The 23,689-nt window shown below is 57.6% G+C and overlaps 3 protein-coding genes across 3 annotated transcripts; all 3 read left to right on the top strand.

Moving 5' to 3' along the window:
• The first annotated feature begins 74 nt into the window (after positions 1-74).
• On the top strand, positions 75-6,250 carry SH3BP1 (SH3 domain binding protein 1). The gene is made up of 18 exons (XM_038187088.2): positions 75-720; positions 2,064-2,106; positions 2,313-2,417; positions 2,555-2,631; positions 2,714-2,825; positions 2,900-2,976; positions 3,097-3,229; positions 3,335-3,403; positions 3,504-3,594; positions 3,692-3,834; positions 3,925-4,036; positions 4,122-4,203; positions 4,536-4,616; positions 4,725-4,841; positions 4,982-5,079; positions 5,204-5,333; positions 5,439-5,539; positions 5,624-6,250. Exons 1-18 carry the CDS (start codon positions 659-661, stop codon positions 5,905-5,907), a joined length of 1,917 nt encoding a protein of 638 aa, XP_038043016.2. The 5' UTR covers positions 75-658; the 3' UTR covers positions 5,908-6,250.
• A 1,233-nt stretch (positions 6,251-7,483) lies between these two features.
• On the top strand, positions 7,484-9,772 carry PDXP (pyridoxal phosphatase). Its single transcript, XM_027450424.3, has 2 exons — positions 7,484-8,165; positions 8,270-9,772. The coding sequence occupies exons 1-2, from the start codon at positions 7,562-7,564 to the stop codon at positions 8,593-8,595; spliced, it is 930 nt and encodes a 309-aa protein (XP_027306225.2). The 5' UTR covers positions 7,484-7,561; the 3' UTR covers positions 8,596-9,772.
• A 9,525-nt stretch (positions 9,773-19,297) lies between these two features.
• Positions 19,298-22,327, top strand: LGALS1 (galectin 1). The gene is made up of 4 exons (XM_005015962.5): positions 19,298-19,436; positions 20,566-20,645; positions 21,629-21,800; positions 22,115-22,327. The coding sequence occupies exons 1-4, from the start codon at positions 19,428-19,430 to the stop codon at positions 22,256-22,258; spliced, it is 405 nt and encodes a 134-aa protein (XP_005016019.1). The 5' UTR covers positions 19,298-19,427; the 3' UTR covers positions 22,259-22,327.
• The last annotated feature ends 1,362 nt before the right edge of the window (positions 22,328-23,689 follow it).

The raw sequence follows: 23,689 nt of genomic DNA, 5'->3' as shown, positions 1-23,689 counted from the left end.
CGGTGGCTCAGAGGGGAAGGAAAGCAGGGTGAGGGGCACGGGGGAGGTTTTGCTGGCCGTGGAGGGGTGTCCTAAATTTGGGGTGGGCAGGTAGGGTGCGGGGGAAAGGCGGCAGCCGGGGCGGAAAGCAGGAAGGAGCGTGGGCCCTTCGCTCGGGCTCTGCAGCGGCTTATGCTTGTCCTGCCTTGTTACGTGTTTGCTGTAATAATATTTCCCCTTTAAGGCTGGGCTTCGAAGTTATTTATACTTGTGGGGTGGTGACAGGAACACAGAGCGGAGCAGGAGCTCCGAACTGCTCTCACCTGATCCGCAGCGAGGGGCGGCCGGAGGAGGAGGAGGAGGAGGAGGGAGGAAGCTGAGCAAAAGAGAGGGAGCGAGAGAGAAAAGGAGCCCGCGGGAGGGGAAGAGAAAGCAGGCAGGGCATCCCCAGGGAGGGCCGAGGGAGGGGACGAGCAAAGAGCGAAAGGGGGAACGAGGGAAGGAGGAAGGAGCGAGGAGGGAGAGAGGGGCTTGGGCAACAGCACGAGGCGCGGTGGCTCCGGGGAGCCCAGGGGGCCGCGGGTGTCCCATGCCAAGCGTGAGCCAGGGGTGCTGAGCAGGGACAGCCGAGTGGGGAAAAAAAAAAAAGGGTTCTCCTGGCCTCCTCCTCACCCTCAAGATGATGAAGAGGCAGTTCAATCGCATGCGGCAGCAGCTGTCCCATCCCAACGCCACCAGCCGGTAAGGACATCGGTGGGCTGGGAGGGGGCAGGAGGCAGGGGCTGGAGGGTGAGCTCCAGGAGCACCGGTGGGTAAAGAAAAGAGGGAAAAAGTGTGGGGTGAGCTCGGGGTTAGAGCATCTTCAGCGACAGCCAAGGGGCTGCTCACCACGGATGGGATCCCCAGGACGTGAGGGCCATGGGCAGGGTCTCTCCAGCCTCATGCCCTGGGCTGTGCGGTGACCAGGAGGGTGACAGGAGCTGGGAGCTGCTCTCCCCGCTCAGCACGATGCCCTGCGTCTGGTCATCCCGGGATGTCCTTCAAGGAGAGGACCAGGGATCCTTGGAGAACCCATGGAGAACCTACAGCTTCACACGGATCCCTCCAGCCCGGTCCCACCTCCGCTGCTTCCTTATTTTTCTCTTCGGCTTTCCAAAGCTCTTCCCTTGCAAAACCCAGAACTGAAATTGCAGGGCTGGGCCCTCCCTCCCCAGCCCCCTCGATCCTACAGCCACCTCCGCGCACCGGCACCTGCCTTCCCCAGCACGGGGAGGCTGTGTGGGACCAGCCCCGTCCTCGGGGTCCTTCCAACCACCCCGAGGAGCTGCTTCTCCTGCTTCCCCGGGGAGCTTTTCGCCCCGTTGCAGAGCCTCTCCGTTGTGGGCCGCGGTCTCACATGATTTCGAGCCCGCCGCCCCCGTTTCCTGTGGCTCCACGGGCTCGTCCTGCGTCGCTTCTTCTTGCAAAGGCTGAAAAGAGAAATTTGAATTGATCGGGCAAGGGGACGAGGCCGTTCCCAGGGAATTCTGAGGGGGATGGGTCCTCCGAGCCAGGGTTCCCCTCTGCGACACGTCGCGGGGGTCTGGCAGCTCAGAGCGCCTCTTGGGTTTCGCCTTGGGGTTTTTGATCTGAGCTTGCTGCAGACCAGCAGCTTCCTTCACCCGAACGCCTGCTTGCAAAACCAACCAGACAGCCGCTTTCGTTTCGGCACCCCGAGGGCTGCCGTTGGGTTAGGTCCCGCTTTGGCCACAAAGTTCAGCTCTGGCGGCACCAAAGATTTCCGCTACCTGCTCCGCAAAGCCTCCCCCGGGGCTCCAGCAGCAGCCGCCCTGGATTCATCTTCGAGGAAGAAGCATTCAGGGGAGAACGTTTTACCCCCAAATTTCCCACCGGTGCAGTGGCCCTGTCCCATTAGGACATTTTCAGCCTTCTGCTCCTGGTGCTCACTCTGCCTCGTGTAGGATGATCCGGGCAGCAGCCAGCACCTCCCCGGAGCTCAAAGAGAGGAGGGTGAGATGCACAAGGACCTGCCTCCCCGAGGGGGCCACCCCACCTGCTCATGGCTTCTTCTCCTTCTCCTGCAGAGCCCAAGAAGCGACCGAGCTCCTGACGGAGGATTTGCTGCAGGTGAGGTGTGGGCCGGCTCGGCGGGCGTGCGTCGGCTTGTGTCCACGCGTGGGGACGTGCCCGGCTGTTCTCCCCGCTGACACCTCCAAATCACGGGGCTGGGACGCTCCTGCCTGCCCCAGGGCGGCTCCGGGGCTGGCACGGCAGCTTCGGGATGGTGCTGGCTGATCTCAGCTGGCTCACTGGTGCCCTTTTCCCACCCTCAGATCGAGCAGAGGATCGAGCCGGCCAAGCGGGCGGCGCACAGCGTGTCCAAGCGGCTCCAGGCTTGCCTGCAGGGGCACTGCGGCTCCGAGATGGACAAGCGAGTGGTGAGTGCTGCCTCCAAAGGGGTCTTCTTCAAGCCTCAAACCCAACGGGGAGCTGGAGCAGGGCAAGAGGTAGGGGACCAGAGTATGTCTGCCACGCGTCGGCTCATTTCTTTTCCCCAAACCTCGGCTCTGTGCAGAAGAAGCTGCCCTTGATGGCTCTGTCCATGACGATGGCTGAGAGCTTCAAGGAGCTGGACACGGACTCCAGCCTTGGGTAAGTGCCGCTGGGAGAAAGGTGGCAAAACCCTTCGCAGAGCTCCAGCCGGCAGCTGCTTCACCTCTCTTCCCCCACGCAGGAAAGCCCTGGAGATGGGCTGCTGCATCCAGAGCTCGCTGGCCAAAATCCTGGCCGAGTTCGAGATCACCGTGGAGCGCGACGTCCTGCAGCCCCTCAACAAGCTCAGCGAGGTAGCCCCGGCCAGCCCCCGCTCTGCTGTCCCGTCCCCAAACCTCTGCCCCTCACCCCGGCCCCTCTCTCCCAGGAGGAGCTGCCCATCATCCTGAAGCGCAAGAAGACCCTCCAGAAGCTGATCTCCGACTGGAACGCCATCAAGAGCCGGTACGGGGCAGGCTGTGCCTTCCTGTCCTCCTCCTGGTGCCCGTGCCCCTTCCCCACATTTGCCCTGTGCTGTATCCTCTCTGACGAGCCGGGTGTTGCCTCTCCTCTCCCCCCCAAAAGGCTGAACCAAGCTGCCAAGGGCTCCAGTAACAGCGCCGGCGCTGGAACTGTCCCGGGGGCTTCTTCTGCCAACAAACTGGAGATCCTGAAGGAAGAGGAGGAGGAGGTGAAGAGGAAGGTGGAGCAGTGCAAGGTGAGAACGTCACCGCCTCTCCTCCGAGGGGGAGCAGAAAGAGGGCGATGCCCCAAGCCCGGGCAGGAGGCAGGAGGTCACTCTTCTCGCTGTGTCCCTTCCCAGGACGAGTACATGGCTGACCTCTACCACTTCTCCACCAAGGAGGACAGCTACGCCAGCTACTTCATCAGAGTGAGTACCGTCTTTGCAAGTCCTACTCACTGCGTGGGCATCTCCTGGGGTAAAAAAAAAAGCCCGGGGGGGTGCTAGCTGTGTGCCCCCTCTTTGGCAGCTGCTGGAAATCCAAGCCCAGTACCACCGGCAGTCCTTGGGGTCTCTGGACTCGGCTCTGGCGGAGCTGAAGGAGAGCCACAGACAGACAGGTACCCGCTGGCTCTCCAGGCAGCCCGGGGAGGGCTGTGAGCACGGCCGGCGAGGCTGGAAAATATATTTTTATATATATCCCCCTCTCTCCCCCAGAGCCCTCCTTCGCCGTGGACGCCCCGGTGGCCGGGTACTACGGCGTGCCCCTGGAGACCCACCTCAGGAGCCTGGGCCGGGAGATCGCGCTGCCCATCGAGGCCTGCGTCATGATGCTGCTGGCCTCCGGCATGAGGGAGGAGGTGGGCAGCGCTCCTCACCCCGTACCCCGTGCCCCTTTCCCCCCCAAAAAATGCACCACCCCACCCCTCATCCCTTCGCTCCATCCCCAGGGGCTCTTTCGGCTGGCGGCGGGCGCCTCGGTGCTGAGGAAGCTGAAGAGCAGCTTGGCCAGCGGCTCCAACGCCCTGGAGGAGTTTTACTCCGACCCCCACGCCGTGGCCGGTGGGTGACGGTGACATGGGGCACGGGAATGGGGTCGGGAAGGTGCCGCCACCCCCTCACCTCCATCCCTGCTGCTCCCCTCCAGGCGCGCTGAAGTCCTACCTGCGGGAGCTGCCCCAGCCTCTGATGACCTTCGAGCTCTACGACGAGTGGGTCAAAGTGGCCAGGTGGGTCAGCGAGGGGGGAAAAACCCCACGGGGTTAAAAAAAAAAAAAAAAAAAAGCCCACGGTCGCTCGTTTGTCTCATCGGGAGACACAACCACAGCGTGTGGGTCCTGCTGCCGCCTGGCTGGTGCTCAGGAGAAATTCAGAGAGCTCTGAAGCTCAGCCTGGGCTTGGAAATGAGCATGGCAATGAAAATCATGGCAGGGCAAGGGGGAAAACTGCAGCCTTTTTGACCGCAAGAAGTTGGGATGATGCCCACCACCACGTGCCATGCCCATCTCCGTCCTATGAAGCTCTCTGAGGTCTCCTCCCCTCCCTTCTCTCTCTCTTGCAGCTTAAAGGACGTTGACAGCCGTGTACAGAGCCTGCGAGACACCTGCAGCCGCCTGCCCCAGGACAGCTACAACAATTTGAGGTGTTTTGTGGGACGGGGCTTCTCGGACCCCACGCAACCATCAGGGGCAGCCGTTTGGTTCCCAAATGCACGCTCACCGCCCTCTTACCTTCTCCTTTGACCCCACAGGTATCTGATCAAGTTTCTGGCCAAGCTGGCCGAGCACCAGGAGGTGAACAAAATGACCCCCAGCAACATCGCTATCGTGCTGGGCCCCAACCTGCTGTGGCCACAGCCGAGCACAGGGTGAGGTCTGGCTGGGTGGGACGCCAGCTTCCCAGGGGAGGGACCGAGCACTTTTTGGGCTCTACCTCTGCCAAATGAGCACAAAATGGGTTAATTCCCCAAAATCCTTCCCTGATGCCTCCCACTCTTCTGCCTCCCAGAGACCCCGTGCAGCTGGACTTGGCCTCGGTCTCCTCCATCCAGGTGGTGGGCATCGTGGAGGCCCTCATCCAGAACGCGGACACCCTCTTCCCCGGAGGTAGGGCTTTGCTCTTTCTGTCCTTTCTGTCCTTCACTCCCTTTCTGTCCTCAGGGGGTGGTGGCACGAGGCACATCCAGCACGGGCACAGCAAGCATTTCCTGGCCTTTCTCCCCCCCCCCAGATGTAGATTTCAACGTCTCAGGGATGTTTACGCCGCCCGCGGATGTCAGACTCAGCAAGGACACTCCTACAGAAGAGCCATCCCCCAAATCCCCCGTAGCCAGCTCCCCGGCTCTCCTGGATGAAGAAGGGTAAGTCTGGCAGGAGCAGGGGGCTCCTCACCTCCATCCCACCCCACCCCACGGTTCCGTGTCCTCATGGGGCGGCCAGAGCCTGATTGTCCCCTTCTCCCCCAGCACGAGGGACCCCGAGGTGAGCACCCAGCCGCTTTCCACAGAGGTGACCAGACCGTCCCCCGAAACCACGGTGCCACCAGCCCACGACTCCATCCGCAAAGGTGAGACCATGCAGGGTCAACGTTTGGGAGATCAGTCCACCCCAAACCCACAGCCAGCACCATGACCCTCTGCTTTCTTTCCAGCCAAGCGCCCGGCCCCAGCCCGACCTACAGTGCCACCACCCGTGGCCCAGCCCCGGAGTACGGTCCCTGAGCACGCCACCAGCCCCAAAGCCCGGCCACGACGGATAGGTGCTCCCTCCATCCCGCCACCGCTGCCACCACAGCCAGCACCGCGCCACAGCCGCGAGTCCCTGACGTCCCCGGGGCCTCCCTCCGCCAAGGCCACCACCGCCACCCCAGACTGGGACGAGGGGCCGGCGGGGGGACGGAGCCCCACTGGTGGCATCGCCGATGGAGGAGAATGACTGAGAGAGGTGTGGGGCCGCCATCAGCTCCCAGCGGCCGCGGGCCTTCGCCTGCATCCCCGTCCTCATCCTCCACCACGAGCCTTCCTCCCGAGGGGAAGGGGAGAAGGAAGGGGAGGCCCTGTGCCATTTTGTCTGTGGGTGGGAGATGCCTCAGCGGGCACAGCGCCATGTCGCAGGCCTAGCAGGCGGAGGGACAGGCCCGGCAGTGGCTGTTGGCGGGCACACCGCCACCATTCTGCCAACATTTTGCCTCAAAGCTGGGACTGGGAAGAGGAACAGGCAAGCGGTTGGTTCCCCAGTGAAAGGTTTTTATTTAAAAAGAAGCAAAAGAATGACTGCACACACGCATGTGGATGTTTATGTTGAAAGTAGATTTAAAGAGTGGGGGGCGTATGGGTGTGGGTCTGGGCATGGGTGTGGATATTGGTATGGATGTGGGTATGGGTATGAGTATGGGTATGGGTATGGATATAGGTATGGATAAAGGATATGGCTATTGGTGTGGGTGTGGGTATGGATATGGGTGTGGGTATGGATATGGGTGTGGATATGGATAACGGATATGGGTATGGATAAGGATAATAGATATGGGTATGGGTATGGCTATGGGTATAGATATGGGTGTGGGTCTGGATATGGGTAACGGGTATGGGTAACGGGTATGGATATAGGATATGGCTATGGCTATGAGTATGGGTGCAAGCATGGATATGGGTGTGGATATAGATAACGGATATTGGTATGGCTATGGATATAGGTATGGATAACGGATATGGCTATGGCTACGAGTATGGGTGTGGATATGGGTGTGGATATGGGTGTGGATATGGGTATGGATAATGGGTATAGATATGGGTATGGATAATGGGTATAGATATGGGTATGGATATGGGTATGGATAACGGGTATAGATATGGATATGGATAACGGGTATAGATATGGGTACGGATAATGGGTATAGATATGGGTATGGATATAGGGTATGGCTATGGCTACGAGTATGGGTATGGATAACGGGTATGGATAACGAGTATGGATATGGGTATGGATATGGGTATGTATAAAGGATACGGCTATGGCTATGAGTATGGGTGCGGGTATGGATATGGGTAATGGGTATGGTTAATGGGTATGGTTAACAGGTATGGATAACGGGTATGGATATAGGATATGGCTATGAGTATGGGTGTGGATATGGATATGGGTGTGAATATGGATAACGGATATGGGTGTGAATATGGATAACAGATATGGGTATGGATATGGATATGGATATGGGTGTGGATATGGATCATGGATATGGGTATGGGTTTGGATATGGATCATGGATATGGGTATGGGTTTGGATATGGGTACGGGTATGTCTATGGCTATAGGTACGGGCATGCTGCAACTATCCGGGGGGGGGCAAGATGGCGCCCGCGTGCCACCACAGCGCCTTAGCTCCGGCCGCGCCGCCAGCAGGGGGCACCCCCCGGCGGCGCGCGGAGCCTCCGCAACCAATCCGGGGTGGCGGCGGCTGCGGGTCCCGCCCCCCGACCCTTTTTCTCGGGCGGGGAGTGGGCGGCGCGGCTGCCAGTCCCGCGGGGCGCGCCGGCGGGGCGGGAACGGGACCGGGACCCGGAGCGGGACCCGGAGCGGGAGCCGCAGCATGGCGAGCTGCCGGCGGCTGAGCGGCGCGGGGCTGCGGGAGGTGCTGGGCCCGGCTCAGGGGCTGCTGTTCGACTGCGACGGCGTGCTGTGGGCCGGCGAGAGGGCCGTGCCCGGAGCCCCGGAGCTGCTGGAGAGGCTGCAGCGCAGCGGCAAGGCCGCCCTGTTCGTCAGCAACAACAGCCGGCGCTCGGTGGCCGAGCTGGAGCTGCGCTTCAGCCGCCTGGGCTTCCGCGGGGTGCGGGCCGAGCACGTCTTCAGCTCGGCGCTGTGCTCCGCGCTCTTCCTCAGGCAGCGCCTGGGGGCTGCAGGAGCAGCAGGAGGGGATGGAGGGGATGGGGATGGAGGAGGAGGAGGAGGAGGCCTGGTCTTCGTGCTGGGCGGCGAGGGGCTGCGCGGCGAGGTGCGAGCCGCCGGCTTGCGCCTGGTGGGTGAGGGGGAGGCAGGGGGCGAGGCGGTGAGGGCCGTGCTGGTGGGCTACGATGAGGGCTTCACCTTCGGCAAGCTGGCGCAGGCCTGCGGCTACCTGCGGGACCCCCGCTGCCTGCTGGTGGCCACCGACCCCGACCCCTGGCACCCGCTCAGCGACGGCCGGCGGACGCCCGGTGAGCCCGTGTGGAGTATGAGGGTTATTTTTTGGCTTAGCCACCACCATCCCGATGTCCCCGCAGGTGCTGAGCCGCTTTCTGCTTTGTCTTTCCCCCCGCAGGGACCGGCAGCCTGACGGCGGCGGTGGAGACGGCCTCGGGACGCAAGGCGCTGGTGGTGGGCAAGCCGAACACCTACATGTTCGAGTGCATCGTGGAGCGCTTCGGCGTCGACCCGGCCCGCACCCTGATGGTGGGGGACCGCCTGGAGACGGATATCCTCTTCGGCAAGAACTGCGGGCTCGCCACCATCCTCACCCTGACGGGTGTCTCCCGCCTCGAAGAGGCGCAGGCCTACATGGCCAGCGACAGTGCCGCCGCCAAGGATATGGTGCCCAATTACTACGTGGACAGCATTGCAGACTTGATACCGGGCCTGGATGAGTAGCAGCCTTCACACGCAAGGGCAGAGGGGTCGGGTTCCCCGTCCCAGATCTCCATCTGTTCCCATTTCCCTCTCACCGCCGTGTTCCCTCGTTTCCCCGTTTCTTCACGTCCTGATACCCTTCTCTGGGGGCAGAAGGAGGGAGGGGCAGGGCTCAAGTTGCCTCCTTTCTGCTGGGAGCTGTCCGGGATGGACAGAGTCCATCCTCCCTCATGTGCCAGCATCTTTGGGAGAGAGCTGGAGGCCTTGAGGCTGACCTGAGGTCAAATCGGTGTTTCTGTACGGCCTCTCCTGCTGCAGGGGTTAGGGAACAGCCGTCTGAGCATTTTTCTCTTAGATAACCAGCGGCGGCCTTTTACTGCTGTCCCTCCACTCGACTTTTGAGCTGCATCCCCACAGCCCTCACAGCAACCCCCTCCTTGCAGGGCATGTGGAAGGAGCGTGCTGGAGCGATGAACGAGAACATCTCTGCCTCCCACGAGCAGAAGAGAGCATCACCTCGCCTCATCTCTTCTCTCCCCTCTTAGATATGTTTCCCCTACCACCTCCTGCCCTGACTCGGTTAACAACCGTGCCGATGTCTGTCTGAAGGACTGTGGAAAGGGAAGAGAGACTTGTCCTTGTCCCTTTTTTTTTTTTTTTTTTTGTGTGCCAAGCAACTCAGACAAGCTGTGGCTGCGCACAGTGGGTCTGTGGTTGTACTTCGTTTTCAAGCACCCTTTTCCAAAGGGGCTTGTGAAGGAGAGAGGGCTTCTAGACCTCAAAAGCACAGCAGGAGCGAACTGTACGACTCTCCCCTTCCTCCCCCTTCTCAGTGGATTTTGCCATGGTGTGGTGAGAGAAAAGGGCTGACGGGGGGGGTGTCTGTGCTCTGGCTGCTGCTGTGCAGGTGAGATGTTGTTGGTATTGTCACTGCTGTGAATGTGTCGCAGCCCTCGAACCATTCCTTGCTGCTTCGTCTTTCTACGTTTGTTTTTTTTTATTATTATTATTTATTGATCTCAATTATCAGACTTATTTATTGTTCAGATATCGTATTATTTGTATAAATGATGCTGACTGTTTGCACCAAGGGGGCGGGGGACGGTTTATTTGGGCCTCCCTGGCTGTCCACGTCCCGTGTTGATGTTCTTACACTCACTGTGTCTCTGTATATAATAAAGTGTGAGCGTAGGCTGGACGTGGCCTCCTTTCTTCGCCTCTAGCCCCACCAAGATGAGAATGGCCTGGGTTATCTGGGTGGAAGACTGCATTTAAAGTCCCTCATAAGGGAGCTAAATCCTTCCCTTGCTTAAACCTCTGTTGCTGGTATCCCAGCTTCTCCTATCTTGCTTGCAAGATCAGCTGTTGGGATGGATAAACACCCTCGGTGTCAGATATTGCTGTGTTAGCTCATGTGGCACAACCAGATGCGATTGGGTGGTGCTAGGAGAATCCCACGTGTTGAATGTCTTTTTTTTCCTGTTGTTTAAGCCAAAATGACCTAGAGAACAGCCTTCCAAAACAGAACAACATCCAAAGAGCTCTCTGAAGACTGCCTGTCGTCGTAACTTGTCCCCTTTGTCTGTCTGTCTGTCCCTTTTGTGCCTGCCATCTCTGATTTGATACCCAGAGGAATGGTACTTGCTTAATGAGCCTCTGATCACCTCTTCAATGACCAAGCAGAGCAAGATCTAATGTGTCTGCTAACTCCAGTTGCCTAATTAGAGGGATACCCAGACCCCAATTCACTGGGGCCACAAGGCAGGAGTCCACACACTGCTTCTCCCCAGTGGTGGAAGCAGAGGGATCAGTACTGCCTCCAGCCACTGGGCTGCTCTGTTGAGCCCTGCGTGGGGCTGAGAGCAGCAATTTTGGGATCCACCAGATCTGGGCTGCTTTTCTGTGGCTTTCCTCCACTAAAGCCTCTGGTGCCGAGGGGTCTAGGATCCCCAGGGGATCATGCCTGTCTAAACTGAAACAAGCGATGGCTTCTGCCTGGGTAGGCTGATTCATTCACCTAAAGCAGTTTTCCTTCTTGGGCTGAGTGCTCAGCGAGACGCTGCAGTTGCCAGGGAGAGCAGGGCTGTGGGAGCGCATGGGCGGACGGAAGGGATGGGGAGCTTGTTTTGGTGTGGAGAACAGCCTTTTATCTTCTCTCCCGAAAGCTGCAGCATCCCTTCCCGCTGTGCAATGAAGACGCCACCCCTGCAAGGCGCGTGGCAGCCCTTCAGTTATCCAAGGAGCCCGGCATCCATCCTGCGAGCGCTGTTACTGTGGCAACCCCCGGCTGGTGCTGTCAGCAGCAACCCGCGGAGCATCGCCGGCTCTAGGCAAGGCCCAGGGAGAGGCAAGGGATGCGGCACGCCTGATTTGAAGGCAGGTAACCTGGAAGCGATCCCTGTGTGCTCCTCCGTGGCTGTCTGCTCCTTTCCGCCACCGCTTTGGGACCTCCGGCTCGGCAGCTCTCACCAGCCTGACTTCTCGGGCACCGAGGCTTTGGCAGCACCTTGCATTTCCCCGTGTTGAACTCCACGGGGTTCCTGTCAGCCCATTTCTCCAGCTCGCCGAGGTTCCTCTGGATGGCAGCACAACCTTCTGGTGTGGCAGCTGCTCCCCGAGGTTTTGAGTCATCTTCTGGGAGCTTGCTGAGGAAGCATTCCCCTCCATCACGCAGGTGGCTAACGATGAGCTAAGACAGGACCGGGGCCCGTGCTGACCCCTGGGGTACAGCGCTGGTTCCTGGCCTCCAGCGAGGCTTCTTGCCACCCACCAGCACCCTCTGGGCTTGTCTGTTCAACCAGTCCTTGATCCACCTCGCCTCAGCCTGCGCTTTAGCTGCTCCTCTGTCAGGATCTGAGGAGGGGACCTGCTAAGGAGAAAGGGAAGGATCTGGAAGGTGTTGGGACTGGCAGGATAGAGGAGCTTATTTATTTATTTATTTATTTATTTATTTATTTACTTATTTTTGCATGGGAAAGTTCCTCCGGAGCCAAGACGGGCTGATGACGATCCGAGGAACTCGCTCGGTACTCGTCCAACCTGATGCCAGGAGGAGGCTCCCCCCTTTGCCAAGGCAGGCACCTCAGGCACCACCCTGTCCTGCAGCACGGGGCGCAGGGAGGAGGAGGAGGAGGAGGAGGAGGTGAGGAGCAGCGAGCAGCCTGTTCCTGCCTGCCCCGAGAGGCAGCAGCCAGCAGTGGCTCTCCCTCCAGCAGCACACGGGGGGTAAGGAGCCTCCTCCGCTGCCTCTCCTCGCTCCCTGCTCAAGGTGTTGTCCCCCCCGTGTCCTGCAGGCGTCTGGGTGCCCCGCTGCCATCCCGTTGTACGTTCCTTCCTTGTTGTTTTTCGTTTCACAGCGTGGACTCTGACCCCAGCAAACTCACCCAGCCTGCAACTCGCACAGCTTTACGCTGCCAGGCTTCGCTGGGAATTGTGCACAGGTGACGTGTTGGAAGTGCTCCTGGGCGACAAGCTAGCTCGGCTCTCCATACCCCCCCTGTGAGACGCTGGATCAGTTGAGAACAATTAAAAACCATTAATAACTTCACCAGATTAGAGAGTTATATCAACCTTTGTAGCTTCAGTGAGCCACCGCAGCCAAGCACAGGCAGCTCCGTAAGGCCTGAGCGTGGAGACGAGGGAGGTGATGCAGGGAACAGCCCCCGGATTGCCCGGATGAGTTGTCCTGCCCGGTGGCTGTGACTTAGGCACCCGAAGCAAGCTGGGTGCTGTTTGCTGGTTCCTCGGGGTGCTCTCTGCTGTTGCACACGTTAGGGAGTCTTAGAGGATCCCCCCTGCTACAACCACGCTGGTTGTGGTCCTGGCCGGGTGCCCTTTCTCCACGAAGCAGAGGTGTTCCTGACTTGGCGTTCTCCAATGCGTTGAGGTTGCTGATTCAGCCGACGTCGAGCAGAGCCCAGAAGTGGGGTGGAGCCGTGCCAGGCCCTGTTCCTGCACTCACCAAATTTTGGAGGTGGAAACGTGAAGGATGGCACCGTGCTCCCGTTCGGCACGCCGGCACAACCGCCTGCCCGCACGGCCTGGGTCACACTGAGACTGGCACGTCCCGTGGGATGGGCACATCCTACATCCTACACCTCCCAGGGGTTTAGGCTGAGCTTCTTGGGGCTCGCTGCCTTGTAATTCCCCACAGTCAGTCTCTTTCGTTGCCTGCTCCGTTTGGCAGGGGGTTGCTCGCCCAAATTTCTCAGCTTGGGAGGGCCGGTGGCCAGCGGGGCTGCGTCCCGGGGAGAAAACAGCGCACGATGAGGCCCCGCGGGCTGGCTCCAAGTCACGGCTGCCCTTTGTGTGCACTTAATCAGCTCCGGCTGCGGCTGCCTGCAGCGCCTGGCATCTGCTGCCCTGCCTCCCGTTGCTCTTAGCGGGGCCTCGCCTTGGCCTGCGTCCCCCCCTCGGCTCTGCTCTGGCTGCCGGGGTGCGATCCGTGATGTTAACAGCACCGGGCAAACCCAGCAAACCAGGCCAGCCCATCACTGCAGATCTCACCCCTGCCCAGCACACTGCTTGCAGAAAATCTTTTTTTTTATCTTTTTTTTCTTTTTTTTTTTTTGGAAAGCCTGCCTTTTTTTCAGAAAGCACCCCATTTCCCCGCAGAGCGGTATCACTCTGAGCTAGCGGCCACCTTCCCGGGCGCACGAGGTGCTGGCACCCTCACCAGCTTCTGCTTCTGGGGATGGCAGCACTGACCCAAGCATCTCGGTTTCGTTCTGAGGGGCACAGCATCCATCCCCCAGCTGAGCTGAGCAGCACCCTGACCTTCTCGCAGCTCTTCCAGGGACCAGGGGAGGTCAAACTTTGGTGTTAGTGGGGAGCTGTGTTGGTGCGGTGCCTCCTGGCCCAGCTGCAAGCTGTTGGGCAGGGATCCCCTCCTGTCCAGGGCCGTTTTCATCCTCCCACCATGCTGTAAATGTGGCTGGAGCTCTGGTTTCACGGAGTGGGAAGGGTGACTCCGCGGGGAGCTGGTCACAGCCTGCTGGTTTGATTCCCTCCCTTCTCTCAAGCTTCCCAGCCGTGCTGGGATGAGAGCCAGGCTTCCTTCCAGAAAAAAAACGGGATGGATGGAGGCTGAGGAGCCCAGTTCTGCACCTGGGTCCCTTTGCGAGGGGGCTGGAGCCAGCAGCATCCCAGGGGATGACGCATCCCAGCACCTCCCTCTGCCTCCAAGCCGCGATAGCATCAAGCGGAGCGCCCTGCACTTTCTCTCCCCGAGCAGCACGTCTGCTCTGCCCGCCACACCTCGGGGAAGGCAGGGAGCCCAGCCCTGCCGAAACATCCTCCTTTTCCAGCAGGTCCCAAAAAAAAAAAAAAAGAAAACTATTCAAGGGAACCCCTTTCTTCGGGATCATCATCGCAGACTCGTCGTCTTTGCGCACCTCGCTCGCTGACAAACAGCAGGCGGCTGAGTTTCGGTCTGCAGGGTGTTGCAGGAGAAACGTGCCCTTATTCCACAAGCATTATTCTCCAGAGCCCTGGCTCTTGGGAGAGCTGAAACCAGCACCTGGGCTGCCCCGACATGTTGGAGCACAGCACCCGCTTGCAATCTGCATATTAAAACGCAGCGAACAAACCTCTGCCCGGCATGTCTCAAAAGGCGCTTTTGCAGACAGCAACCCCAGACGGGTAATATGCCTCAGCGGGTGGTTTCTAGGCTTGAAATAGGCTTAATAAATGGCAGGTTGCTTTGCTCCTGCAAGGATGCTGGTTTGGGTATTACAGCAGCGCGGAGCCGGTGATCACAGCCAGTCCGTAGCCTGCAGCTCTCCTGCACGGCAGTAACAACACAGCCGAGCCTCCAGCAGCAAGAGGGAGTTGCATTTTCTTTCCCCTTGCGCTCCCAGTGCCAACCATTAGCCCGGGAATGCTCCTTACCTAAAGCACGGGGTCATGTTTTAGCAAAATACTGCCTTTTTCTCCTGCAGCACTTTCAATGGGCTGGCGCTGCCGGCCCTCTGGGTGGCATTAGCCAACATCCAGCCAAGCGGTGGCAATCCTTCCCCCCCTAGAGCCAGCGTCTGCTGAGCTTGTAGGTCTGCTTTCAAAACATGTCATTTCTCCAAGTTCAGGTTTGACGGCTCGCCGGCAGTGCCTGAACAGCGCATGCTGCACCCCAACACTTCTACTTTTCTTCTCTTTCTGCTTCTTTAACTGTATTTATTTAAAGAAAAAATGGAAATTCAATGCACTGGCCCGAATTCCATTTCCCATTTCTTTTCAGAAGCAAATTATCGGTTTCAAGCTGCGTGGCAGAGTTGGACGAGGGCCCTAACCGTACTTTGCCTGCAGGAGAGCTCATATCTCCTCCTGCTTATCTCCCGGCCCTCCCTGCGCGGCAGGGCCGGTCTGGTTCAGCAGCTGCTGCCCTACATGACGCAAGGCTTTTCTCCACCTGCGTGTGCAGCTGAGGGAATCCCTCTATGTACAACAACCACCTGGGCCAGGCTGTGCCACTGCCAGCAACATCCCTGCGTCCAAAACAAGGGGGTCCTTTCCTAAAGCACCCGGCCACCTTTGCTTGCGTCGCTTTGCTTTTACTTGCCGCCCTGTGCCTAGTGGCCCTCAACCAAAAATGCAGCACGAAGCCTCCACAAGTAGCCGAGGTGTTGCTGGCTTTAAAGATCTGCTAACTCCACCACTTCCATGGAGTCAGGCTCCTTCATGCCTGAGTTAATCGAAGGCTTGGGGTTTTTTTTGCTGCACCATCACTATTTCTAGCACCGTCAGTGGCTTCTCACTCTACTTGCATGCTAGGAAAGCGCTTGAATGGCTCGGGACAATGATCTCCAGGGGCTGGCACGGGGTGATCCGTGCTGCCCACCCGCTGCCCAGCACCTGGCTGGGATGCTGAGCCCATCCTGCAGCCACGGGGAGCCCACCCCAGCCAAGAGACCAGGTGCACAAACCAGGCTGTGCCCCGAGGGGGTTCATCCCCCGGAGGCGAGATGGAGCCTGAAGTGAGCTCCTCGTGGTGGAGGTGTGGGGGTGGAGGTGGGGAGCACCGATTTGGGATACTCCCCGGCCGCACTTTGAGGTGTGTCCAACACATCCCGATGTCGTTAGCGTGAGCAGGACTCATCCCCGCTTCCCCAAGCTGTAATTTCAGGCTCTCCCAGATAAATCACCATGCCCGGGTACCCTTTGATAACATTTGTGGAATTATCTTCACCACCGGGGAACATATTTCCATACTGATTAAATGAAAGCAGAGAGTCCGGAGTCAGCAAGAGCAGGAGCCTTACAAGCAGCTCTCGTTCCAGGAAACTGGATGTGGTTGGAAACATTGCAGCAGGAGAGCTGGAGAGATCCTGCTGTGGCTCACTGGAGACGTGAGGCTCGGAGCCTGCGAGATAATAAACCCGAGTTCGGTGCACCTAATTCTGAATTCAAAAAACCACAGCTCACGTAACACGGAGTGGATGAACAGGTACAAAGATGCTCTCCCAGTGGAAAGATGTTGCAAATAAATCACCGAGGGGGTAATTGCTGTCTAAACAGGCCCTTGCCAGCTGGGGAGTGATGCGTACAGGTGGACCTCGCTCACGTAGTCCACGGGCTTTTCGGCCAGGCCCTTCTCCAGCTCCCCAAGGTCATGACTCAGGATGCCCAGTCCATCACTGCCTCCTTCACAAGCAGGTTTGGGGGCAGATCTTCCTTCTTCTGCCTCAGACGCTTGCCTGACTGGGATATTTCTTTGGCAGCTGCCAAACCACCTTGGATAGAGCCACCCAACAGCTCAACCCAATGCCCATCGGGTTGGCTCAACCCCTTAGCTTGCAGTATCTGGGCTCCAGCCCTCAGCACGCAGGATCCATCCAGGTATGCTGATCCGTAGCAATGCCTATCAGCGAGGCCAGGAGGCAGACCTTCAATCAAAGCCACCCGCGGTGATGAAACTCACCTTTAGCAATCGTGTTTCCCACTTCAGCCCAAGCTGAATTACAGCCTGGACGTCGGGAAGGGTGGGGATGGCCATGAGGGAAGCTGGAAGCTCGAGGAACGGTGCCACCTCGGCATGGGGAGCTCAGCACAGGGGCTTTTGGCATCAAGCTGAGGCTCTGAGGGAAGGGAGGCGATGAAAACCATGGGCAGACCCACCAACAGACGGGGGTCTGGTTCCTTCTGCGGGAACGGTGGGGTCACAGCCAGCAGCAAAGGACGATCTTGGGCCCCAAGGGCAGCAGCAATTGTCTGAGGATTGTCTGAGATTTCTCACCAGCAAGGGCAATTTGCGCTTTCCTAAGAGGAGCGAGGAGACGGGGACGTTGTGCAAGGAAAGGGCTAACGAGAGGGCAGCGAGTCGCTCCAGGAGCCAGGCTGCCTCTGAAGCACGAGCCGCAGAGGTGCCCTGGGTCAGGTCCTGGGTGTGATGCCCAACCCCTAGCACAGGACACGCTTGGAAGGGTCTCTCTTTGCTGTGATTTCTGGCCTCATGCTCACGTAGATGTGAATTTGGTCTGCCCCTGCCACAGCAGGGACATCACAGCCTGGAAAAAGCAGGTGCAGTTGTAGATATAACTCGCCTCACACTGTTAACCAGAATTAGTATCCCACAGGCAACGCTCCCTCCATATCTGTGGCTCTCTCTGGCCAAAGAGCTTGGCATGGCCAAGGGCATTGTTTGCAGCAACAGCATAAGGTCAGCTCACTCCCTTTGGCCTGGATAAAGATGACCTTGTGCTTCCCAAGATGCGATCAAGATCAGTGTCTCTGCCTGTAATACAAGGGAAGGGGCTGCAGTGCAGTACAGGAAAGCTCTCCTGGTGAGGAAGAGCCTGGCAGGAGAAGGCTGGAGGAGAAGAGACCCACACCACTGCTGCGTTTCCCCACAGCAGGACAATCCCCGTGCCACCAGGGTCTTCCGTGACCTATCTTCATCTTCCTCACCTCCATCCTCAGCAGACCGAATGTACTGATAACCCTTCCCCTGGTGGCTGACCAGCCGCACGCTGCTAAGGACCGAGGTGATGGGAGGTGAAGATTACCAGCTCTAACTAGCCTGGCTCTGCCTTTCTCAACCCACAGCGGCCCTTCCCGTGCCAATCCTCTCCCGAAAATAACGGGCAAGCACCTCTGCATCTTCAGGGCGGTGGAAGGGGTGGCAGGGACCTTACTTTCCCTGAATTTCCTTGTAAGGATGCCAATCCTGGAGCTTTAGGTTTTGTCACCTGTTTTTGTCGCCTGTTAGCCATGAGCTGCTCTCTCATCTTCCCAGCAGCTTTTGGAGAAAGGTCCCTGGACGTGCATGACTCAAGGGGCTGGTGGCTGCTGAGGCTGGGTTATGGTGCACACAACCTATCCTTCACCTTTTGAGTGGCCTCTCCCCTCTCCAGCCCTAAGTGAGCAAATATCTAGAAAATCCCCTTCTCCACCCATCATTTCTCACCTTGACACATGGAAGGAGCCAGGCTCCAGGGCTGAACGCCGTTTTCCAGAGCAGGGGATGGAGAAACCCACAGCTGAGAGATGGGGAAGGAGACACATTTTGGCCTTCACTCCATCTGTTTGTAGAGCAGAAGGGGTCAGCAACCTGGCCAAAGGCTGGAGCCTTTCCATGCCCCCCTGAGTTCCAGCAGGGAGGAGTTTCTCCCTGCTACCTCTGCTGGCACTGCTGGCACCAAATAAAAGTACCCAGGAGAAAAACTACCCAGCCTTTGGGGTTGTGCTTGATGGGGGTAAGAGGGATGGGGACTGTCACGTCCTGAGCAGATGGGGAACCGATGGGCCTCAGAGAAAGGGAAGAAGAAAGCGTTTCAGCGTGTTTCTGTTCTGGGCCTCTTGAGGAAATCGCAGAGCGTCTTGTGATTTAGAGACAAATATGCAAGACAAGGAAAGCTTTAAGCCACAAGCCTGGCCCGCTGCCCGATTTTTTTTCCCCTCCTCTTTCAGCATAATTACAGTTGAGCCATGTAGTAATTGGGTAACTTTTTCCAAAGGAATCTTTTCACTCGGGTGAGTCATACTTGCCACAAAGGGAACGTGGAGGCAGCTAAAAGACGTGTAAACCCGATGTTTTATGATCACGGAGCGTTTTGCCCCCATCTCCTTGTTCCTCAGCCCCTTGGATGTGTCCAGAATTGGTGCAAGAGCACTGAGCGTTCTTGGATGATCCCTCTCCACCCCTCCGAGAGGGTTTCCTCCAGGTTTGCTGTGCCCTACAGCCACAAAACATGCACACACATGGTTTTGGGGGCGCTTAGGGGTTCTGCAGAATAGGGGCTGGTGTCCCTTCGTTGGCTCCAGTACCTACAAGGGCTGGTGGTAAGGGCTGGGTCAGCAGCTGGGGGACAGCAAGGCTTGATGGTGCAGCTGGGAGCCCCTGGATCCTGCATCAGCTCCTGGGGTTTCACCTGGACTGCAGGGAGTTTCGGAGGCACCGTGTACCCCCAGTGGTATTCCTCCAGCTCCCAGTTTAAGCGGAGCTGAAGAGCCCAGCCTGCTCCCCAGTCTGAGTCTGAGTCCCTCTGACTGTTTTCCATGTGGGATCAAAACCTTGGAGAGCAAAACTCTCATTCTAGAACTATTTTCCATTGGCTTGGAGGCCACACGCGGCTGGATCTCCTCCTGGAGCCGGCAGCCTGCTTGGAAGGGTTGGGATTTAGCATCCTGGAGAGGGGCCTGGGTGAGGGTGGGAGGAGGCAGCCATGCCTGACAGGTCCTCCCTCCCCAAAAACCAACCCCTCCCTCTCCATCCTCCATCTGATTGGCGAGCTGGGTGGGGAAAGGGCTGGCACAACTCAGCTCTCCATCTATTTAAAGGCCAGGGTGGGGCCCCTGAGCTACTTGCCTGGGACTTTTGCACCTTGGAGGAGAGGAGCAGCAGCCCACGGAGCAGCACCATGTCTTGCGTGAGTGCAGGGAGTGATGGGGAGCTGCAGGGGCAGCTTTTTTGGGGGTGCTGCTTCACGGAGCAGGACGACGGGGGAGATGTTGGCTTGGCAGGAGGGTGCTTGCACAATCCTCCTCCAGCTGCTCATCTCTCCCTGTGCCTGCTGCTGGGGGGAGCCAGGATCCCTGCTGCATCTATTACAGAAGGGTGGCTGCTATTTCTCCTTCTGGCAGGGGAGTTTTTTCCCTGCAGGGTCCCTTTGGGGAGGAATGCGGTGAGGGTCCTTGCTAGGTTGGTTCCCAAGCCGGGGGAACCTGCTTTATAGCCGTTCTGCTCTGGGGAAGCGTCTGCAGTAAGATTTATTGCTCTCTGAGCATCTCCTCTCCTGGGCAGCCTTGCCACTTGCTTCCTGGCTGCAGTTTTCATGAGTCACTCCGTTATTATTTCTCGTAAGAAAATGCGCTCTCCTGAAGTGTCCTGTGAGCACCAAGGGCTGCTGGAGGGCTACTTGTGTCAGCAGAGTGTTTGCACTTTGATTTCTTTCATCAGACTGAAGGGGGGGGAAAAAATCAGGGAGTGTCCCAAGTGCAAACTAAATTGGGGTGGGAGAAAAGCTCTTGGTATTCTTGTGCTCTTGCATTCTTGTGCTCTTGCCTCTGGTGCTATTAAGAAATAAGTACTAGGGTATTTTCCTTCTCCTAGAGAAAGCAAGGAAAAGTGCACGCATAGAGCAGGAAAAAGCTCTTGCAAATGTTAAACTTGCAAATAAAAGCAAAAAAAAAAAAAAAAGAAGCCTTTGGAAGCTGGGGAGCAAAACTTCTGGCTGTCCCTGCACAGCCAGGCTTCTGTGGGATGTCATGAGACCCACAAGGCACATGGGTGTGTTCAGGAGAGGGTGGGTGTGATGGGAGCTCCCAGGTACTCTGCTCACTGCCATGAAACACAGATATGTTGATGAGAGCAGCAAGAGGAAGGTTGGGAAATCAGGCAGATGGTCTGTGTGACTGGGGGGACTTCTTGAGGGAGTCCCGTGCGCCTGGCCCTAGGGGAAGGGAGCATCCCTGTCCCTCCAGCGGGGAGAGCTGCCAAATCAGAGCAAGGGAGACAGCAGGTACTGACCTAACCTTCTCTGTCTTCTTGTTCCTCAGGGACCTGTGTGCACCAACCTGGGCCTCAAGCCTGGCCAGCGCCTCACAGTCAAGGGGACGATTCCACCCAACGCCAAGAGGTAAGCTGTGCCGAAGCCCCGAGCTGAGCAGGCTTCCCTCGGTCCTCAGCAGGGGAATCTTGTCCCTTGGGTGGGAGAGGAGCAGCTCTCCGAGGGGTTAACCCCGGCAGCAGTTCCTAGTGAGTCACTGCCTAATGTACACTGCAGACGTGGCTCCGCTGCCAAGGGGCTAAGCCAAAGCAGATGTGAAGCCCCAGCTGCACGAACTGGCAGTGACCACATCCTCTCTAGCACAGGGTGAAGGAAATTGGAGCTGTATCTGTGCTGAGATACAGCTCAAGACCAACCCAGCATCCTCTCCCCTGCCTGAAGGTGGCCTAGGAGCAAGGGCACCGTTACTGCACCTTGGGCAGAAGATCCTGTCCCAAGGAAGGGGGAGATCTTGGGTGCTCTGCTGCCATGGATGCTCAGAGCCACGGCTCCCTTAATGGTGTAAAGGGAAAAGCTGCAGCCCTCTTGCAGGTCTGTGGCTGATGGGGCTCCTTGGTGAGCAAGGTGGAGCCCGTAGCTGCTGTACCAGCACTCGTGGTGTTCCAGGAAACATGTTCCAGCTCTTCCCAGCGCCTTTGAAGTTTGATACCATTGGTGTGAAGCCTCCTGGGCTTTCTCTTGCCAAACGAAATGCCTCCTCACTTCTCATTTCAGTCAGAGGCCTGGAGGCAAGGTGGACACTGGGCTGGGAAGCTGTTTCCTCCCACTGCCATTGCAAGATGCTCTGGGATAGCTAATGAGATGGTAATTACTTCAGCTGCCTGCAGGGCTGGGAGAAGGCAGTGGCTGTCAAGCAGGGTGCAGCCCCAGCTAACTGTTTGAGGCTGGAAGGAAAGCTGGGACGAGCAACTGACTCCCTGGGAGCAAAACTGCACAGCTTTCCTAAGGGATTTCTCCTTGGACACCCTCCTCTGGGCTTGAGGGAGCAGGCCCAGAGGCAGTCATGGTGATGAGTGACGTGCTACTGTGGTGTCTGTCTCCTTTCCCTGCAGCTTTGTGATGAATCTGGGGAAGGACGCGACCCACCTGGGCCTTCACTTCAACCCCCGCTTTGATGCTCACGGCGATGTGAACACCATCGTGTGCAACTCCAAGAAAGTGGAGGAGTGGGGTGCGGAGCAAAGGGAGACTGTTTTCCCTTTCCAGAAGGGAGCCCCCGCAGAGGTGAGACCTGGGATGTGGTGATGAAGGGAGGGCGTTGGGCACAGGGCACCCAACTGGCTTCTCCTGCTTGGCCTGTGCCACCCTCCAGGGCTCTGAGCAGTGGTGATGGGTGAGGATCAAATGTGCAAGCTCCATCTAGCTCCAAGGGATGTTTCTGTTGAACTGAGATGGGAATATGCATTGCTTGGGACACCAGAAGCATGCTGGTGCTGCTGAAGAGCAGGTTATGCTGCTGAGCATGTTCACCTTGCAGAGCAGAAGGGTTGAGAGCATCTTGGCAGAAGCTTTCTCTGACTTCTCCCCTTCTTTTGCAGGTCACTTTCAGCATCAACCCAAGTGATGTGACCGTCCACCTGACGGGCCACCAGTTCACGTTCCCCAACCGGCTGGGTCTTTCTGTCTTTGATTATTTCGATACACACGGGGACTTCACGCTGCAGTCCCTCAGCTGGGAGTAACTCCCTCTCCTGTTTCAAATACACCTGTTTCGAGTACAAAAAAGCCATCAATAAACATGTTTTGGTCTACCACGTCTCAAGTTAACTTCTGCAGGCTTACAGGGGTTAGTCAGCTGGGGGACTTGGAGTGGTATAACCTGCTTTGCTGGCGTATCACATGTGGGTGAGATTAACTAAATATAGCCTTGGCCCTTGATCTCACGGGTGGAGAGGAGGTTGGTGGGGGCAAGAGCCTGGGAAGACAAGGTAAAAATGTTGGGAAGAGTCCCAGTAGGAAACAGTGTGCTGTGGCTTGCTTCTGCACAGGAATAGAAGGGGGAAGGAATGTCTTGCTGGCCTTGGGAGTGTCTGCAGTGGGCTCTTCATCCAAATAGTATGAGTAATACTTCTGATACCCCTTCGATCACATATTAGCCCACGTAAGCCTGAGTATTTCTCAGTCTAATGTGAGGCTGGCCTCTGAAGGGGCAGAAGAAGATGAAGCGTGCTTGATATTACAGCATATTGCTCACTGGGCTGTGGCTTACCCAAGGCATCAGCCAACAGCTGCCTTGGGGGCTCTCTTAGCCTAATGTTAATTTAGCAGTAATGATGAGTGGTGTGCCTCGTGGAGCTGGGGTGGAAGCACGCAATCTTTGGGTCCTCACTTCCAGGCTGGCCACAAGCAATGTGAAAGACAATTTGATGTCCTGCAAGGTTGCCCTGCAGGCCTGGCCAGCGTAATTCCTCCCATTAGTCAGTTGCAGAGCAGCTGGTGCACGGGAGCTTGTTCCTGAGGCAGCAGCACCTCTCGTTCTTGCTCCATAATTCATGAGGATCTGCCAGGTCCTGTGTCCCAGGTACCCATGCAGAGAGAGGCTTGGCTGCTAGGAATTGGGGCTGGGGTAGAGGAGAGAGGCAAGTTGGAGACAAAGGCTTGAGATGGGCTTTTAGGATGGGAGGCAGGAACATTTAGGGAGTAAAACCAGGCTGAGACTCTGCAGCTGGATTGCTTTTGGAGCCTCGTGTTACTCAAAGCCAGGCTGCTCTGGATCACATCCTCTTCTTTAGGGCTACATCTATAATAGGAAACGCAGCATCTAGCATTGCCACCCTGTGCATGGGCACTGTTGGGGGTCAGCATAGCCTGGGCACTTCCAATGTGGTGATATGGATGAGGCCAAATTTTCTGGGGATGAGAAGAGAGTTTAGCTGTGTGGAAGTGAGCCATGCTGGGCTAGATGGTCTCAAGGCAAAAGACCTGGCCCCGTTCATGGTGTGGCATTGTCCCAGCCTGGGATACATTCAGTAGGACAGAGGGTTGGGGATCTCCTTGACCACAGTAGGGACACGGTACTGGTGACAGGCCCTTTCATAAGCTGTGATGAAGGACACGTAGAGAAGCTCTCTCCTTATAGCTTCCCGTGCTGGACTGACCTTGAAAGTTAGGCA

Source organism: Anas platyrhynchos, chromosome 1, assembly GCF_047663525.1.
Source record: "Anas platyrhynchos isolate ZD024472 breed Pekin duck chromosome 1, IASCAAS_PekinDuck_T2T, whole genome shotgun sequence".
Classification (NCBI taxonomy): domain Eukaryota; kingdom Metazoa; phylum Chordata; class Aves; order Anseriformes; family Anatidae; genus Anas; species Anas platyrhynchos.
The sequence above is the reverse complement of the archived record's forward strand: the minus strand, read 5'-3'. Positions and strand labels throughout refer to the sequence as shown.

Coding starts and splice junctions, on each gene's coding strand:
- SH3BP1 (XM_038187088.2), top strand. CDS start 659: ATGATGAAGAGGCAGTTCAATCGCATGCGGCAGCAGCTGTCCCATCCC. Junction 721..2,063: donor CATCCCAACGCCACCAGCCG/GTAAGGACATCG, acceptor CTTCTCCTGCAG/AGCCCAAGAAGCGACCGAGC. Junction 3,595..3,691: donor GGAGAGCCACAGACAGACAG/GTACCCGCTGGC, acceptor TCTCTCCCCCAG/AGCCCTCCTTCGCCGTGGAC.
- PDXP (XM_027450424.3), top strand. CDS start 7,562: ATGGCGAGCTGCCGGCGGCTGAGCGGCGCGGGGCTGCGGGAGGTGCTG. Junction 8,166..8,269: donor CGACGGCCGGCGGACGCCCG/GTGAGCCCGTGT, acceptor TTCCCCCCGCAG/GGACCGGCAGCCTGACGGCG.
- LGALS1 (XM_005015962.5), top strand. Junction 20,646..21,628: donor ATTCCACCCAACGCCAAGAG/GTAAGCTGTGCC, acceptor CTTTCCCTGCAG/CTTTGTGATGAATCTGGGGA. Junction 21,801..22,114: donor AGAAGGGAGCCCCCGCAGAG/GTGAGACCTGGG, acceptor CTTCTTTTGCAG/GTCACTTTCAGCATCAACCC.